The sequence below is a fragment of the Eretmochelys imbricata genome, chromosome 8, assembly GCF_965152235.1.
Source record: "Eretmochelys imbricata isolate rEreImb1 chromosome 8, rEreImb1.hap1, whole genome shotgun sequence".
NCBI classification, from domain to species: Eukaryota; Metazoa; Chordata; order Testudines; family Cheloniidae; genus Eretmochelys; species Eretmochelys imbricata.
Genome location: NC_135579.1, coordinates 14560389 through 14578280, shown reverse-complemented (window position 1 = coordinate 14578280; position 17892 = coordinate 14560389). Strand labels below are relative to the sequence as shown.

General features: G+C 43.5%; 1 protein-coding gene across 3 annotated transcripts in view; it reads left to right on the top strand.

The window, feature by feature from the left end:
- Positions 1 to 17892, top strand: part of FNIP1 (folliculin interacting protein 1) — a 92593-nt gene that overhangs the window by 29540 nt on the left and 45161 nt on the right. For all 3 annotated transcript variants that reach the window (XR_013346923.1, XM_077825112.1, XM_077825111.1), the window contains exon 2: positions 8430 to 8556. Coding sequence is in view for 2 of the 3 variants with exons in the window: in XM_077825112.1 (XP_077681238.1) it covers positions 8430 to 8556 (127 nt within the window). In the remaining variant the exon portion in view is untranslated. The remainder of the gene's footprint in view (positions 1 to 8429; positions 8557 to 17892) is intronic.

Here is a 17892-nt window from a genome sequence, read left to right as displayed (position 1 = left end):
GTGCTAAAATAATGTTATGTTGTGTAAAAGTGTTGTGTTCAGGGCTAATGAATTTAATCTGAAGGGACTAATCTTGCTTTTTGTGTGTTTTTATATATTACAGACTGGTTTTCCAAAAGAACAAATTAGGGAAAGTGTGTGTGTCTGTGTGTGTGTGTTTGTAAATCCTCTTGAAACTAACCAGGTGTTTTCTGGAATGGCATGCATTAAATATACCCAAAAATCTATGTTGAGGAATTGCTAGTGTTGACTTTAAATTCTTGATTGCTGGAAGTCAAGTTGTAAAGATGGTCAACATATTTAATCCTTTTCACAAACCTTCTGGGGTATTTATTTTCACAGTCTCAAGATGATTTCAGGTTAATGTGTTAATTATAATATGGTTAACCAGTCTATACTGTGTCTTTATATTCTGAGTACTTTTTCTCGGGGGCCAGCAAAGAAGAACTAAGTCCATATTTAAAAAGGCGTTTAGGGTGTATTGGAGTTTAAAGTGTGAATTAGGCATCCAAGTGAGAGCTGAACGGATAAACAGAGGCAAGTGACTAACAGGTGGGAGTTAAAAATGAAAACAAACGAAGTTAGTGTAGTTTGCAGCTAGGGACTCAGACAGCAAGTTAGAATTTAGGAGCCAGTAAAGGTGGAAACCAGCTGAAGTTTAGGTCCCGGTATACTGTACAGAGTACAGAATGTCTGACCGTTTTCTGTGTGACCAATGGTACAGTATGTGCACAGTGCAAGCAACACAAGGATCCCAGGGACTGGGTATTACAGTTACTCAAAGTGAGGATTGCTAAACTGGTAGATCAATGAGACAGATTTATAGATGTGACACAAAGCTGGCATTTGCAGCCTGCAGCTGTGCCCTTCCTCCTTCCAGGGTTGGAGCACCAAGAAATGTAAAAGAGCAGACTCAGCTTTCATTTACAAGAAAAGTCAGCTTCTAGCCCTCTTCCTCGTGTCAATCCTTGAAAACGTAACCTCTTCAAACCAATGGCTAGGGATAAAAGCTTGTCAGTGATCCTGCTTTAGAGATCATAGCTTATTCCCTGACAGCCATCCATAGCCACAGACCCTTGATTGTTGGAAGATCCCAGACTAAGTTCACAGCTGTAGGAGGCAGTGTCGACGAGGGCAGTAGGGTAAGCTGCCTCCCAATCAGCTGACCCTGACTGTGGCCTTTGTCAAACCACATAGGTCAGAATTTTCTCTGCGGGATTGGGCCGTACATCCTAAAATTCACCAAAATGAACACACAACCCTGCAGCAGCCTGAGACCTTTTAAGGACAACTGTACCTTGCAAAGCTTTTCTAAGTGTTGGTCCTGTAATTGCACTAGCAATGGAATCTCCTTATCTCCTTCCCCCATCTGCAACCATAAGGCCATATTACATCTCAGAAATTTAAGTAGAACTCCTTGCTGAAAACACCATGAATGCAAAGCAGTGGTATGAACTGGATTCCCTATTCTTGGATAATTCCTTTCATTTGCATTTCTGGTGTTTCTTGCAAAAATGGCTACATTAAAACTGGAAATACTGTCAACACACCACCCGTTATTTACCTGATGGGTTCCAAATTAGTTGTACTCTTTCAGGAAGAAGATCTATGTGTCCTGGATAGTTCAACATACGTCTGTATAAGTACAGTAGCAGTCAAAACAGTGAGTGAGTTACTCACTTGTGGTGAGAAAATGTTCGAGAACATGGTATGTCCTCACTCCAAGTCCTGCATTCCATTTTTTTTTTATTTTATTTTATTTTTGGTCACATCTTCTCAAAGGCATAGGCATGGAAAAGATCCAGGAGCACACAGCAAAAATGTCTGGAGGATTGGGGAGTGGTAAAGGGAAGGAAATCCTTAAGGTGACAAGGGATGGAACAAGATCAGCGGTAATAGCGATAATATAATGAATGGTACATAGAAGGCCATTATGGTGCTCCTGTTTACTTCTCCCCATAATAAAATAACTGAAGGGCTCTCAAAATCAATAGGCAGCACATGTACACCTAATAGAAGAATATATATTTTATGCAACTTGTAGCTAAACTGTGTAACTCTCTGCTGCAGGATATTTTAAATGCATACAGCTTAGAAAGATTTCAGAAATGGATTACACCTTTAGACTTAAAATCTAAGCTCTTCAGGACAGGGACAAACTTTTTGTTATATGTTTGTTCAAGACTTAACATAATGGGGTCCCAATCCTGGACTGGGAACTCTAATCACAACTGCCATATACATAATAATCCTCTAAGAATAGCATCTGCAGGTAGATTAGTTAAAACCACAAGGGCTGTGAATCCCCATGCTTCGGAGTGTAACTGATCACCAGCTGGGCCAAGAAAAAATATCCTCCTCCCACTCCCCCACGTAGCATTGTCCTGCTAGCTATGTTATGAAGCATCTGGCGGCATTGGTCATCATCAGAGCGAGGGCACCAGTCAAGATGGACCCGAGTTCTGTTCCAGGGTGGCTGTTCCTATCAACGTTCTAAAAAGGTGCTAACATGAAAAACATGCAGAACAGATAAGCTGCTGTAAACTATAAATATCATTTGCGTAGATGCTTTTAAAAATAGTTTGAAGTGATTCATCACTGGGCAGTTTTCATACCTATGGGTAACATGATGTTGAGAACAGTAATTTGACTGATAGTTTTAGCTTGCTGTTTGGAGACCTGGCCATATCTTTATTTAAAGAGGTTTTGCTTTTTGGTAATTTAAGTTACAGGTTTCTATTTATTTGGTGTCTTGATTAGTTTGCTCTGATTTCATTTGTACTTCCAAAAAAGTTGTGTTAGTTATTAAAAAGTAACCTGGTACTGCCCCAAGTCATTTAGACATGAAATCTTATTTGAGGTAAAATCTTTGCCAAGAGAAAAAACATCATTAAGGTAATTTCTTACTGTGGTGAAAAAGGTTCTGTTGATATTCTAAAGAAGAACAAGGGGGGTTTGTGTGTTTCTAGTTACAGATAAAAAAATTGAACTTTTAATGGACTGAGGGAGGATTTGTGTGTGTGTTTTCTCATTTATTAAATCCGTAGGGATGGGGTGTAACATCATCTTAAGATCACTCTAACCCCCTCAAGAGAAATATCTGTGGTAGCAACAAATGCTGTGTGTTAGAGATGTGTGAGAAAATCCTTTATGAGAGGGAATTCAGAACGGTGACTTGTATACTACTGAACAAATCTCAGCAGTGGTGTTTTAAATGGTTTTGCAAACAAATTACATTCAATGGGATTCAAAGAGGGGAAAGGAAGAGCAAGAGATGTCTGACCATTGAATTTTTATGAGTGGATGTTTTAGCAATATTACTTCTAACAAGATTTGCAAACATTTGTGACTTTTTGAAAATTACTTCGTTAGTTTGGTGATTCAGCCAGGTAGTATTCTGAGAATTCCTTATGCCCCCACTTCTTCCCCATTCAGTGCAGGAGCAGAAATGACAAGGACATTTAAGGTGATAAAGTTAAAAATGATGCACCCACTTGGTTGTGTTGTGTAGTATTGCCCTTTGGAGAGAAGTCCATCTTTACGATCTAATTGCAGCAGATTCGACTAACATACTATGTGATATCTGGAAGTGTACCTGTAGAACCAAGTCATTCTTCACCATTTAGGGGCCAGGTTCCAGCACTTCATTGCTAAGATCTAAAGAAAATGACTTAAATTTTTGAGTTGCGTTTTAAATAATTTGTTTGCTTATATAAGCTTTAAAGAGGCTATTTTTCTCATATTTCCCATCTTTGAACAGCCATATTCTTTATACGATTTGCTAATTACGGATGGGATTTTCAAAAGCTCCTAAACTATTTAAAATCTCACTCTATACGAATTATTAGTATTTATTTGAGGCCTATGGGAACTACAATAATACGATCAGGACAGGTGATCTGTGGTGCTAAATGAAATGGTCCACCCCATCTTCCTCTGTTGGTCCTTCAGAATATGAAATTTGTGACATCACAATCCTCTATCATGACAACCGACTGAGATTTCTTAAAATCAGCTCCACAGGAAGATCAAGTAGCAGCAGCTGGCTTATGCATGAGAAACTTCTCATTAACAAAACCAGTCAAGATTTTCACAGCAGTGTTGGGAGGTTTAGACACAGCTTTCATTAACATGAGTACTACACATGAGTCTAAATCCCCTAGAGTGCTGTGAAAACCTCAACCAAATAGCAATTACACTTCATAGTAAGGTACCATTTATTAAAAGAATATATAGCTATATGGGTATATCCATGAATCTTTCCTCTCACTCTCCTCCCCAAAGAAAAAGTTTTCTCTGCGTGTTACCATAATTTCCCCAAAGGTTGTTATGCCACACACGTGAAATTGTCAGCAATAGAGGGGCATTATACAAGGCAATCCTTTTGCATCCTTTGAGTCTCGGGTTAAGAGCTAAATGGTTCTGACAGCCTTGCTTGGGCCCTCTATCATAGGTAGCCCCATTATGGTAGTAAGTTATGAGTGCCTCACCGTCTTTAATATATTGATCCTTTCAACACCCCTATGAGATAGAGAAGTACCATTATACCCGTTTTACAGATGGGGAATGGAGACACAGAGCAACTAAGTGACTTGCCCAAGGTTACACAGGTCTGTGGCACTGCAGAGACTTGAACCCCAAGTCTCAGACTAGTGCTGTAACCACTGGACCATCATCTTCCTCTGCAGTGAAGAGAATCCCCCACACTTTGGGAATACAGATGGGCAGATCCTTAGCTATGTAAGTTTTTCTTTTACAACAGCGACTATCTGTCCCAGAGTATTGCTCTGCAGTATTTGTTTTGGGAGCGCGCACTACATATAGCCGACAGTAGTTCGTATATTTTCTCCAGATGCTCTTTTTAGATGTCAGCCTTACAATACTTTACATCTGCTAAACAGGAGAGCAAAACTACTCTGTGTATTCTGTTTCTTGCTAAAATATGTGTCTAAGCATATGTCTACAATGCTATTAGGCACCCACCTGTAGATTCGTACCAGCTGCTTCAGGTTTGCGGGGTTCAGGCTCTGATATCCTCCCACCTTACAGGGTCTTAGAGCCCAGGCTCCATCTGTGCCCAGATGTCCACACTGCAATTAAACAGCCCCGTGAGCCCGAGTGAGCTGGCACAGGTCAGCCATGGGTGTCTAATTGCTGTATAGACATACCCTAACTGCTGAATGGACAGGTGTGAGTTTGAGGGGCCAGCCTGCCTCTATTTACTGCCTGTCCCTATTGAACCGTCTGCTAGTACTCTTTAGTTTCTTCCGATTCAGGGAACACTCTCGCACTGCCAGAGAATATTTTGCAAGGCTAAAGCTGTGTGTTAGAGCTATATTATGTAACACAGATAACACTAAACTGGGACTATCACGAATATGATTTACAGCACACGTTGACTACTTGTATCAAGAAAGTTAAAATGACATGTGCAGAAACGGAGAAGCAAATAGGCTCTTGTTATCTTGCTCAAATATGATGCAGAATGCAGCAAGGGTTTTATATTTAGCTTACTTTCCTCTTAGTGTGTAATCTGCTCTTGGAGCTTGTTATAAGCAGACTTTCCTGAATATCTGGAATGGTTCCTGCCCTTCTTTGCCAGGATAGTGAAGCGATTTCAAAGCTGAATGTCGGAAGTACTGACTAATAGAAGTCTTGCTCTTGTTTAATAGAGAAGCAAATTCAAATGCATTGAAGGAGTGGGGCAAGTGAAAATAATGTTTTTGCAAGCAATGGATTATTATTATTATTATTACTATTACCTGTTTATTATAGTGTCAATGGCATAGTTCATGAGAATGGTTTCTAAACTTTCCACCCACTTTACCTAGGGGCAGGAGATGCCCCAGCCATATGTTCCTACTGGGGCTGTGAGCGTGAGATTACCTGCTGGCCCCGCCTCAGTAGCTAGAGATTGAGTGTAGGGGGTTGGCTTGGGGCCAAACATCCCCAAATGTAGTGGTTTGGTGTCTATCTCAGTTAAATAACCCTCTTCTGGTGCAGTCCCAACCAATAGTTGTGTGTTTGTGTTTCACAGTAAGTGACACATGAAGTAGAGCATCACCAGATCTTGAATGGATTCTCATGCCAGCTATCAGTCAGAACTTGTTCAGTGCTGCAGAGTCTGCAGTGTTAATGGACCAGAATCTGCTGCTACTGAAGTCATGGCAAAATTCCTGTTGATTTCAGTGGGCCGTGGGATTGGGCCTGCTGGTAGGAGATGTAGGAGAAGGGCAGAGGACCAGCATTGCTTGCAAGCGCTGTAGTCTGACTCTGTTGTGCCATTTTAATAGCTGTCCTAGCAAAGCGTAGTACTTTTTTGGGGTAGAATTCAGTTATTTAGCAGTCTGGTCTGCTTTTGAGGTATGCAGCTTTCATTGGGGGTACAGCGCTTGCAAGCAATGCTGGTCTTTTGCCCTTCTCCTACATTTCATTGAGGGTAACTAGCTTGATGTGTGTACACCAAGACAAGACCAGGCTCTTAACATGAGTGGTACATGTGAGTCTAAATCCCCTAGTGCTGTGAAAATCTCAACCAAATAGCAATTACGCTTCATAGTAAGGTACCATTTATGAAAAGAACATATAGCTAGAGCTACATGGGTAGATAAGGGAATGTATTTTTCCATGAATCTTTCCTCTCACTCTCCTCCCCAAAGAAACCTCTGGACATCAACTTATTTCAGTTGTAAATTGCTCAAGTTTTTGCTTGTATTTTTTCCCCCTCTTACTGTTTGTTGCATAGTATCCTGTCTGCAGCTTCTCTTTTTCTCCTCTGTTGCTAAATTGTGGGGCTAAGCTGTTAGGAAATGGACTTCCTCTCCCAAGAGACCCAGAGAACTGTATTTATTGCTGCTGCGTAAATTCCCCCCAGGCTGAGACTAATCTACCAGTAACACTTACGAATTTCTTTTACAGATTCCTAATATTTTTAGTTACTCCATAATATAGGGTTGCCACCCGTCCTGTTTTCACCTGGACAGTCTGGATTTTGGCCTGTGTCTCTTGGGTGCCATTGGTATCCGGTTTTGTTGTTTTTGTTTTTAATCTGGGGGGAAGAGGCGGGGCTTTTGAGGGAAGAGGTGGAGCACGGTTGGGGCCTGAGGGGAGAGGCAGAGAAGGGGGTGGGAGCTTAGGGGGAGAGGTGGAGCAGGGACGGGACCATAGGGGTCCAGTTATAAGGCATCAGAAAGGTGGCAACCCTACCGTCGTAATTTCTTTTTTTATTTGGATTGTGGAGTCACGGTGCATGGCCTCCCACTCTCTTTAGGCTGCAAAGCAAACTTTACTTTACATGCTAAAAATATAAATAACATAAGTTTATGATGTAGCCATAAAAGCAATACCATCTGTAGGAAGGTAAAAAGTACCTGTGGACCTGATCCCTTGCAAGCTATCAATTCGCAGAGCTCCCATTAATATAAGTCACTGGATGTCCTGAATGCAGAAGGCTTGCAGGGGGTCACCAGGCTACAGGAGGAGTTGCTGGGGATAACTGTGTCTTCAGGGGACCAGAAAGCACAATCTCAATAAAGGCCCAGTCTAGTAACACAAGATCTTATAATGCCTGTGATGGTGGCCCAAACTCTTTCTCTCTCTGCGTCAGAATGCAGCAATTCTAATAATTGGAGAAAGGCCCAAGCCACATCCAGCTGTAAACTGTCTAGTGTTTAGGGTGATTCTAATCTAGGGTTTTGGTGTGGACCCATCTATAATAACAACACCAGCCTAAGTACGACGTGTGTTTTAACACCAATATTGTAAGTGTCATTTCACAGTATTTTGGGCCCTTATAAAAGGGAAGGGTGAGTGATTTCTCTGTGTATTTCTTTTCAGTTGTGCAGGTAAATGCTGATGGATATTCAGCTTTGCCAACCTCAAGCATTAAAAATCCTGAGGTTCGGCTTAAAAATCACGAGACTGGGGGGAAATGTTGGGCTCTGTTTATTTGCCTTTGGATTCCTGAAGCTTTCGGGGCCTCTCACTTCACGGTTTCAAGTTTTTCTCTGCAACTATGAGGGATTAAAAAAATACTACCGCTGGGTTTTGGTTTGTTTGTGTGTATGTGTTTATTTTGTTTTTTTTTAAATGAAAGCGAAGATTCCCTTGCAATCTCTGATTCCCGCAGCTGGGGCTTTAAGAAAAATACCCTAAAAATCACCAGACTCACAATAAAACCGAGAGAATTGGGAAATCCTACTATGATGAATACTGTTAGCTGAATTAAACCAGTTTACACCAGTGTGCGATTTGGCCCTCTATCTACATAGGCATGATGCTTGCCATAGGTTCAAAGTGTTTAATAAATCGCCGTTGCATGTGTAGGATTTTATTTTTTAATAAAGTCAGGCCTACAAAAATTGTAAAAGGAATGAGGTAATAACTCATTGTGGTAATAGACGCTTCTGTCCTTTTGTTTTCCATTCAAGCTGGCCTTTGCCGGAGTTTGACCCAAGTCAGATCCGACTGATTGTGTATCAGGACTGTGAAAGAAGAGGGCGAAATGTCTTATTTGACTCCAGCTCTAAAAGAAAAACCGAGGAAGTATCTGTGTCGGTGAGCATTGCTAATCATTTAACTGAAACTTGATTACAGTATATTGTATATCTTTTAAAAGTACCACAAGATTTATACATAAAACGCTTGTATATGTGTTCACATTTCAAACATAAAGATCCACGTTATGCTATTTTTAAATAAATATTGTGTTGCGAAGTATTTGAGCTTCAGTGATTCCCTCCAACAGTGATCTTTTTATTCCTTGACTTTTTAACCTTTTTCTTTCAGAGATGTCTTGCTTTCTTTGACCTGAGCAATGCCATGTATGGTGACAGAGAGGCAGTAGAAAATTTCTTCTTCTAGCTATTGTACCAGCTCTTTGCTGGAAAGTCACTTGAAAACTTTCTTTTTGGTTTTTCCTTTCATCAGCGGAATGCACTGCTGTTTATTGATCTGTGAATTTGCAGTGTAATTGCGATAGCAGGATGAAGGAGGATGTTCTTGGGGGTAGGCACAGGATAGCTGAGTTCTGGGCCAGCATTGCCATAGACTATCTGTGTGAATTCTCTCTGAATCTCATTTTCTCCATTTGTAAAATGCCTGCAGAGCCGTTAAGATCTTCAAATAGAAGTCATTATCTGAGTGCAAATGGGTGGTTATGGTTAGTTTTGCATTAGGATTCACATACAGTTAAGTTCTATAAGTGGGGCAGTACAGTACATTGCCCCCGTCTTCACTTCAAGTTTGAAGATGGTCCCGCCTATTGAAACCCTCCTGCTTTTCATCCCAGTTCTGGCTGCCTACTTCCTCCAGATACCTCACTCTAACTCTGGGAAGTAATCTGTGTGGCTTTGGGCATGAACTTCCATGACTTTCGTAGCTGGAATGTATCAATGTTCTATCCACAGTTCAAGACCTGGATTTCCTTGTTCTTCCTGGGAATTTAGGTGTTCTGTGCTTAACACAAGCTTAATTGCAGTATCAGTAGCAAGTGCCACTGCGAAACAGACCAATTTAAATGTCCAAAAGTACATAACCAGCAAAAATATATTGGCTCTGCCTGAGCTATTGCTGTGCTAATTAAGCAAAGCTTTGTGGCAGTCCGTAAGAGGGACCCCCTTGTCCTATTCTTGTTGTTTTACTGGAGTCCTCAAAGCAGATCTACAAAGTGTCTATACTTACACAGCCAATTTTCCATCATTATTGGCTTTATTACTGATACATAGTTCAGCATGACAGATTGGTAGCTACCGAGTTCCAATAAAAATAGACCTGTTTCAGTAGGGTGACAAGCATCTGAAATCACATGACCCACAATCTCTTCTTTTTATGCCATTTCTTAACGGGGAAGAAATAGGAGGTAAGGATGTTCCCAGGCTGCAAATCTGGAATGCCCAGTGCTAGCAACTGGTGACTTCATTTATTTGATTGTCAGTCACATTCTTGGTATTTGAAAGGGAATTTATGATGATACATTTCTTGCCACGTTCCCCAACTTCCGGTCTCACTTTAACGAAATGATTCCGATACTGTCATCTCATGCAGTCTTCCTTCTTTCAGCAAACCTTTGCAAGAGTTATCAGGTAAAAATGTGCACAACAATCCTTAACTCAGCTTGTTGCTAGTTCAGTACAGACTTGTATAGTTCATCTCTACCCCGATATAACGCGGTCCTCGGGAACCAAAAAATCTTAATGCGTTATAGGTGAAACCGTGTTATATTGAATTTGCTTTGGCCTCAAGCATTTCTGTTATTAATAGTCACTTCCGGCCCCCTGACTGACCCCTCAGAACCCCTGACCCATTCAATCCACCTGTTCCTTGTCCCCTGACTACCCCCTCCAGAGACCCCTCCGTCCCTAACCACCCTTCCCAAGACCCCACCCCCTATCTACGCCCCCCGGCTCCTTGTCCCCTGACCGCCCCCTCCAGAGGACTCCTCCCCATCCCTAATCACCCCCAGGACCCCTCCCCCTACCCAGCCCTCCTGCTCCCTGTCCCCTGACTGCCCCGACCACTATCCACACCCCCACCCCCTGACAGGTCCCCTGGGACTCCTGTGCCCTATCCAACGCCCACAGTCCCCGTCCCCTGACCATCCCACCCCCAGAATCTCCAAACCATCCACCCCCACCCCGCTCCCTGTCCCCTGACTGCCCCCCCCCCCCCAGACCCTCTGCCCCTTATCCAACCCCTCGGCCCCAGCGCAGCACCCTTAACATGCTGCTCAGAGCAGCATGTCTGAGCCGGACGCGCTGATCCGCCGGAACGCGCAGCCCCGCCCCCCAGAGCGCTGCTTTACTGCTTTATATCCGAATTTGTGTTCTATTGGGTCGCATTATATCGGAGTAGAGGTGTACATATTGGAAATTTTCAAGGAATTGTGTTGGTTTTATTTTTCTCCCCCCATTTATTATGATTTTAACAAGGACACTCTCTGCAAGTTAGATCTTGGCTCTAAGCACATTCCAAGGCACTCTTGCCCTTTTGCAGTAAGACGTTTGTGTGGGATGGGCTCTCTCCACTGTGAAAGAGTATCTGTTAACTGCCTCTCCAAAGGCAATGTCCTCTGCTTTTTTCCTGAATTTCCTAATGTGATTAATACATCCGTGCATTTGCAAATACACTAAGGGGGAACTTTGCAAAAGCACTCAGCACTGGCCCAACTGCTCCTATTCAAGTCAGCTGAGTTAAGCTATTGATGAGTGATTTTTGAAAATCCAACCTTTAAGCAGCATGTTATCATAGAATGCCCCTTTTTATATCCCTGATTTTCTGCTGTGTGTGAAAAGTGCAATGCAACTAAACACAATGATGATTTAGTAGTAGTAGTTTCTTGCAGCAATCCAAGATATATGCAGCTGTCTTTTGTCTATGCATAATCCCCTGCATATATCAGAATTGCATCTGATGAACCAAGGGTGAACGTAGCTCAGTCAGCTTAAACCCTGTAAAGGGATGATATGGTTATGACATTTAAAGCACACCTTGGCTTCTTTTCCAGGGAGCCACGTATTCCACACAGGAGAATTTGTTTTAAATCAGTCGTTTGGATGGATGCGTGGCTTTAAATTTTGAATAGATGAAGAATCTAAAAGCGGACCCAGATGTTCTTAAATTGTCCAGCAAACCAGCAGTATCTATTAGCGGGGTCTAATCTAACATTACTGGACATCCTAATAACATTTTTTGTGTGTGGGAAATGTTTATATATCAGAAAGAATGTCTGACGAAATCATGAAATCCTTAAATAATTCTCTTGCCTCTTTGCCCTCTGATAATCCAAAAAGCCAAATAAATGAGATTTTGGAATGCTAACAACAGAATTACGGTGACGGTTAATGGGTTAATCATCTGAGGTGCCAGATGATTTCTGCTATGCTAGATGACTTGAGGGGAGGAAATATATAAACGTTGTACGTTAAAATTTGTACTTGAATGAGGAATTAACTAATTGCAGACATTATGATTTTGCAATCTGAGGTGTCTGCATAACAGTCTGCTATCACTGCACAATGCAAAAATCCATCGTTCTTCCTTGGCTTTACAGGATTGAGAAAATTAAGACTGTTAAAAGAAACAAATGGAAATACAAAGAAAGGGACGAATAGACACTCTCCCGAGTGAGTGACTCTGTGTGTTTTATTACTTTGGGGTCATAGTACGGTTGATGGCCATGGTGAAAACTGCCTGTCGTTCAGTTTGAAGGAGAGTTGTTACTTTCCCTGGGTCTTTTTGGGTACATCTACACACCAAAAAAAAAAGACCCATGGCCAGGGGTCTCAGCATGGAGATCAACTGACTAGAATTTGCGGGGCTCACGCTGCAGGGCTAAAAATAGCTGTGCAGACACCCAGGCTCTGGCTGGAGCCTGGGCTCCGAAACTTGGCAAAGGAGGAGAGTCTCGGAGCCTGGGATCCAGCCCAAGGCCCAGTGTCTGTGCTGCCATTTTTATTCCTGCAGCACAAACCCGAGTCTATTGATCTGGGGGTTGGACTAGATGACCTTCAGGGATCCCTTCCAACCCTGATATTCTATGATATTCTATGATCCGGGCTCTGAGACTTGCTGCTGGAGGTTTTTTTGTTTTTGTTTTGTTTTTTGCTGGTTAGACATGCCCCTAGAGGGTTAAACTTCTGTGGTAAGGCTGAGAAGGGGCCGCTTGGCAAGAAGGACTGCAGGAACTGAGAATGTTGGCCGAGCAGCGTGCCAGGCATTGTCACTTAGATGTGAGATCCACGTTAGACAGCTGTGATGCCCGGGCACTTGGCGTGTAGGACAGGGCAAAGTGGCTTCCTTTTGTGTATCCTGTGCCTTTTTTGGTACGAGGCACAAGAGGTTCTTTCCCAACTTTATGTCCCTACTGATTAGTCAGCCTTCTGTATCCAGGGGCCTTACACAATTCTTAGACACTGTGCTGGAATTAATTGGTGACTATTCTCTTTCCCCATGAGCAGCAGAAAGTTAGAACAAGCTTCTTCCACTTCAGTTTTACCAGTATCTCAGGAGAAAGAGGCCGCACTTTTCAGCATTGTGACATCTGAGCATGAGACGATGTATCAGAACAGGAATCATTTGCATATGGAGTGCATGAGGGCAGAGTGTGATGAAAAGAGCAGACGTTACCAATGCCTTAACCAAATAGCCCCACACAACACCTACATTTTTCAGATGTTATCAGTAGGGCCCTACCAAATTCACGGCCATGAAAAACGCGTCACAGACCGTAAAATCTGGACTTCCCCCGTGAAATCTGATCTTGTGTGCTTTTACCCTATACCATACAGATAACAGCTTTCATGGAGGAGACCAGCATTTCTCAAATTGGGGGCCATGACCCAAAAGGAAGTTGCAGGGGGGGTCACAAGTTTATTTTAAGAGGGTAGCAATACCGTGACCCCTACTTCTGCGCCACCTTCGGAGCTGGGCGGCCAGGGAGCGGTGGCTGTTGGCCGGCCTCCCAGCTCTGAAGGCAGCACCCTGAGAGCAGCAGGGCAGAAGTAAGAGTGGCAATACCATACCATGCCACCTTTACGTCCCTGTTGCTGCCTTCAGAGCTGGGCGGCCGGAGAGTGGTGGCTGCTGACTGAGGGTCCAGCTCTGCAGGCAGCAGCGCAGAAGTAAGGGTGTCAATACCATACCGTGCCGTCCTTACTTCTGCGCTGCTGCTGGCGGTGACTCTGCCTTCAGAGCTGGGCTCCCGACCAGCAGCCACCGCTCTCCAGCTGCCCGGCTCTGAAGGCAGCACCGCCGCCAGCAGCCGTGCAGAAGGAAGGGCAGCAGTACCGCAGCTCCCCCCCAGGATAACATTGTGACCCTCCCCCCACCACTCCTTTTTGGGTCAGGATCCCTACGATTACAACACCATGAAATTTCACATTTAAATAGCTGAAATCATGAATTTACAATTTTTAAAATCCTATGACCCCCCGTGAAATTGACCCAAGTGGACCGTGAATTTTGTAGGGCCCTAGTTATTAGTCAGTCAGGTGTTGGAATCAGTCACAATGCTCCTCCCTGGCAGCTTTGTAAGTCTGATCTATTTGCCTTCATAGAGATTTCAGTGTTCTCACCTCATACAACTATGAGGCTTGTTCATAATGGCACCTTATTAATTTATTTTTAGGTGATAATGTCTGTCTATCACTTTAATGCCTCCTGGTAGCCTCACATCTGAACTTGCTCCTTCTCCCCCAGCATCTTTTCGCTTATTGCTGTTTCCTTCTGTCTGCAAAACCCAGACCCAGAGATTAGTTAGAAATGTGCTTCCTCGCTGGGTCCCAATGGAAATTCATTTGCGCACGAGCAGGAAGAATGTTCCTTAGAAATCCTTGAAAAATTAATATCCGACCTGGTTTGAATTTGGATGCAAATATGCAATCAAAAGACAGATTTTCACCCCTATTTTAAGGTATTAAGCCCCAGAGGGCAGAGCCAGTGCTGAGCTCTCAGCCTTCACTCTGCATTTTCTGATGTTTGAGCTGAGTGCTTGACTTCCCAACCTTGACAATGCATTTACAATGGCCATTTGCAGGGAGCACACAGTTCTGTACTCAACTGTTGTTGTTCGTTAATTATATAGCATCATGAATGTGTATGGTATGTAAAAACAACCAGCAATGCAAGGTGCCTGCCCCAAGGCGTTTACAGTCAAATTTGACAAGGACACGACAGAAATGATGCCACAAAATGGAGGTGAGGGAGGAGGTCAAAGTAAACGCTAGGAAGGGAATCCTGTATCAGTGCTTTCCCAAGAGAACAGAGTGCGTGTGTTTTGTTTTTGCCATTGTCTTGTTAGCTACGTTTTTGCTTTGTGTTGTCCTTTGGTGGTTTATGGCTCAAAGATTAGTGGGTGAAGGGCATTGTCAAAAAGGGATTTGACTGAAAATGGTTGCTGACTGGTACATGAGAAGTGGTAGAATTTTCTAAGCATAAGGGGAAACCTGCAAGGAGGTGTGGCGTGAAGAAGATTAAAGAATGATAATAGAGGGAACAGGAGAAGAAGGAATGAAAGCAGAGGCTGAGAAAAGGTGGTTGAGGTAGATAAAGCAAAAGGGAACCAAGGAGTTGGGCAGTTGTGTTGGAGAGGAAAAGGTGGAGGTTAGAGATGCTGCAAAGGAACAAGATGTGACGACAGCTGGATTGGACTTGGGAAGGAGTAAACGAGAGTCTAAAGTGACACTAGCATTAGGAGTTTGGACGATGGAGAACAATGGAGTTTGTCACGGTTTCAGGGTAACGACACCTGTGTCCGCCCCCCTGGAGCAGACTCTGTGGTCTGCTCCAGGAATGCCCAGTCAGGTACCAGACTTCCAGCCATCCCTCGTTTCTGGGTAGGGATCCAAGCCACTCTCTTCTGACTGGTGCCATATACTGTGATATTGCCAGCCAGCTAGTCCACCTAAAGGCCAGTGCCTGTGGTTTGCTTTCCTTCTGAGAGCTATAACCAGTGTATTGCCAGGAGTTACTCATCATCACACCGTTCTTTCTAAGCAGCATACACTTATTCTTAGGGTAAAAGCATTACAGAAGAAACCTATAAAAACAATAAAGGTTCCTACACGCTTACTAATGTACCAGAAACCGCCCATCAATGATATGGGGTCCTGGTAGACGAATGCCCTTCTAACCCCTCCCTCTTGGGTTGGGGTTCCCCCTAGGATCAATGGTCCTGTCTGTTTGCTGAATCTAAAGGAAGACCCTGAGTCTGTTTATACTCAGCCTTTATAGAGCCCAAGTTTTCTCTTTGTCCCTTAGTCTCTGGGAAACCCAGTTGGAACAAATATATGCAAACTACCCCAGGGGTGGAACCTCTGTGGGGTTGTTTACAGTTTCAGTGATGTGCCTTAATCAGCCCACCATTGTTTTTAGTTCCTGGAGGAGCTGTGGTAACCCTCCCTCATAGAGCAGAACACATTCATACCTAAACCATTCATAAATTTAAATTCAGTGGTCCCCAAAGATACTGCATGGGGTTGCGTTATGTGTCACAGAGTTACTCACAGGGCTGGGAAGAGCAAGAGGGTTTGCGGAGCCGCTGAGTTTCATTTTCACCATGCTGCATAGAGGCCACTGTTTCTGGTGCCGTGACACTTAACCCAATGCTAGTGCAGTCCGTGACCTCCTCATTTGGAATCTTTGACTCCAACTGCCACACTGATTAAAAGGCATAAAAATGGCACATAATTTCAAACAAGCCAGGATTACCCACACATTTGATTATGCTTTAGCAAAGGGTACGTGTTGGGCACTAAATTGCTCAGGGGATTAGTAACAGAATATTGAGCCGTTTGCCTGGAGGTGACCTGTGAAATTGAGACGATGGTCTCAAACTGTTTCCTCGTGGACAAGTTTTTGGGAAGCAAGAGACTACTGTTACAGTTGGCATCTCTGCAGTGCGGAGACTGAATCCTACCCTCTCAGCCCTCAGTATTCCCCTCCATCAGAACTGGAGGCATACTGAGGGGCCGGCAGAGGGATGTTTTTCCCAGTCACTGCTCCTGCTTGTCCTGTGAATACTTGCAGGAGCTAGACAACACTGAGAACAAAGCTGACAACTTTCAGGAGTGCTAGATTCTCTTTAAAAAACACTTGGCAGTTGAAAAAATGTGCGACAATCTAATACTCTAGGGTGGATGCACTAATATTTTTATAGCTGCAGTTACAATTCAGGCTGATGTCTATAAACAATCATAAACTGCAGGAGTTAATTTCTCTAGATTCATTTTTCATCAGCGTGATTGTCCCTTTGTTTCCGAGGATTCGAGTAAGCCTGGATATTGGATGGATCGTTCTCAGGTGATGGCAGCTTAGTGTTCTGTTTGGACAGTTGGGTTCTTACATTGTCCCCATGGCAGTGAAATCTGAGCACCTTCTATGCCAGACAAAAGATTAAAACGCATGATGAATGTTCTCTCTTTCTTATGCAGACCCAACCCATGACACTGCTTGGCTTTGGTCCAATACCCTTAGGTTCCCTTCGAATGGAATTTTTCTACCCTACTCTCCGTTTTTGGTGCTTCCATCACCTGCCTCAGGAAACTCGTCCTTCCCACAGTTGCTGAGGGTCTGACTTTTGGAGTCCTACAGCCTTCCAGAGCCTTCTCCCTGTTTTCTTTCACAGACTTTCTGTTTTATTTCAGGCCTCTAGATAGTCAGGATGCAGCTTGCTCCAGGGCCAGCCTGAGTTTGTTTACGCTCCCCTCTCCCAGCAGCTGTTACCTCTGAGGTGTTGGAAATGCCAGCTCTTCTGCGTAGTCCAGTCTGAGCTCCATTAATGGAGACCTCACTTCTATGGCAATTCTCCTTTGGAGCATGGCTAGGCATTTTATCCACGTGGGGATCAGTAGCTCAGAGGCCAGAGTCCCTTACCTATACCAGCAGGAGAAGAAACCTTCCCCTATGCTCATTTACCCTGACCTACCCATGTGTGTTTGCAAAGGGTTCATCCCATTGATTCTGGCTTCCCATAACTTTAAAGATTCATTTATTTTCGTTTTAATCTTGTTCTGTTTAACTCGCAGTGGAAGAAGCAGAAATGCTGCTTGTGCCCTGCCCATACAATGAAGAGTTTATGGACCCAGTGACAGTCCATTGTAAAACCATCAAGGGGTTTAGCAGGACCAGACATTGCTGGGGCAGGTTGGGGAAGATGATTTAGGAAAGAGTCTGCTGCAGATGTACATGGTAGAAGTCCAGAAGCAAGGCCACTGGGGTGAGAGCTGCTTCACAGTGGGTGTTCAGTGCATATCCACCTGCAGCTGAGTCTGTCAGCAATTTGTGCATAAGAACTCTGGCCAGTGGATGCAAAGACCCCCTTTCACCACTCCCCTTTGTGGCAACTTTGTGCATGGCAGAGATCTGCCAGCAGCATTTTATCTAGGGACTCGATTT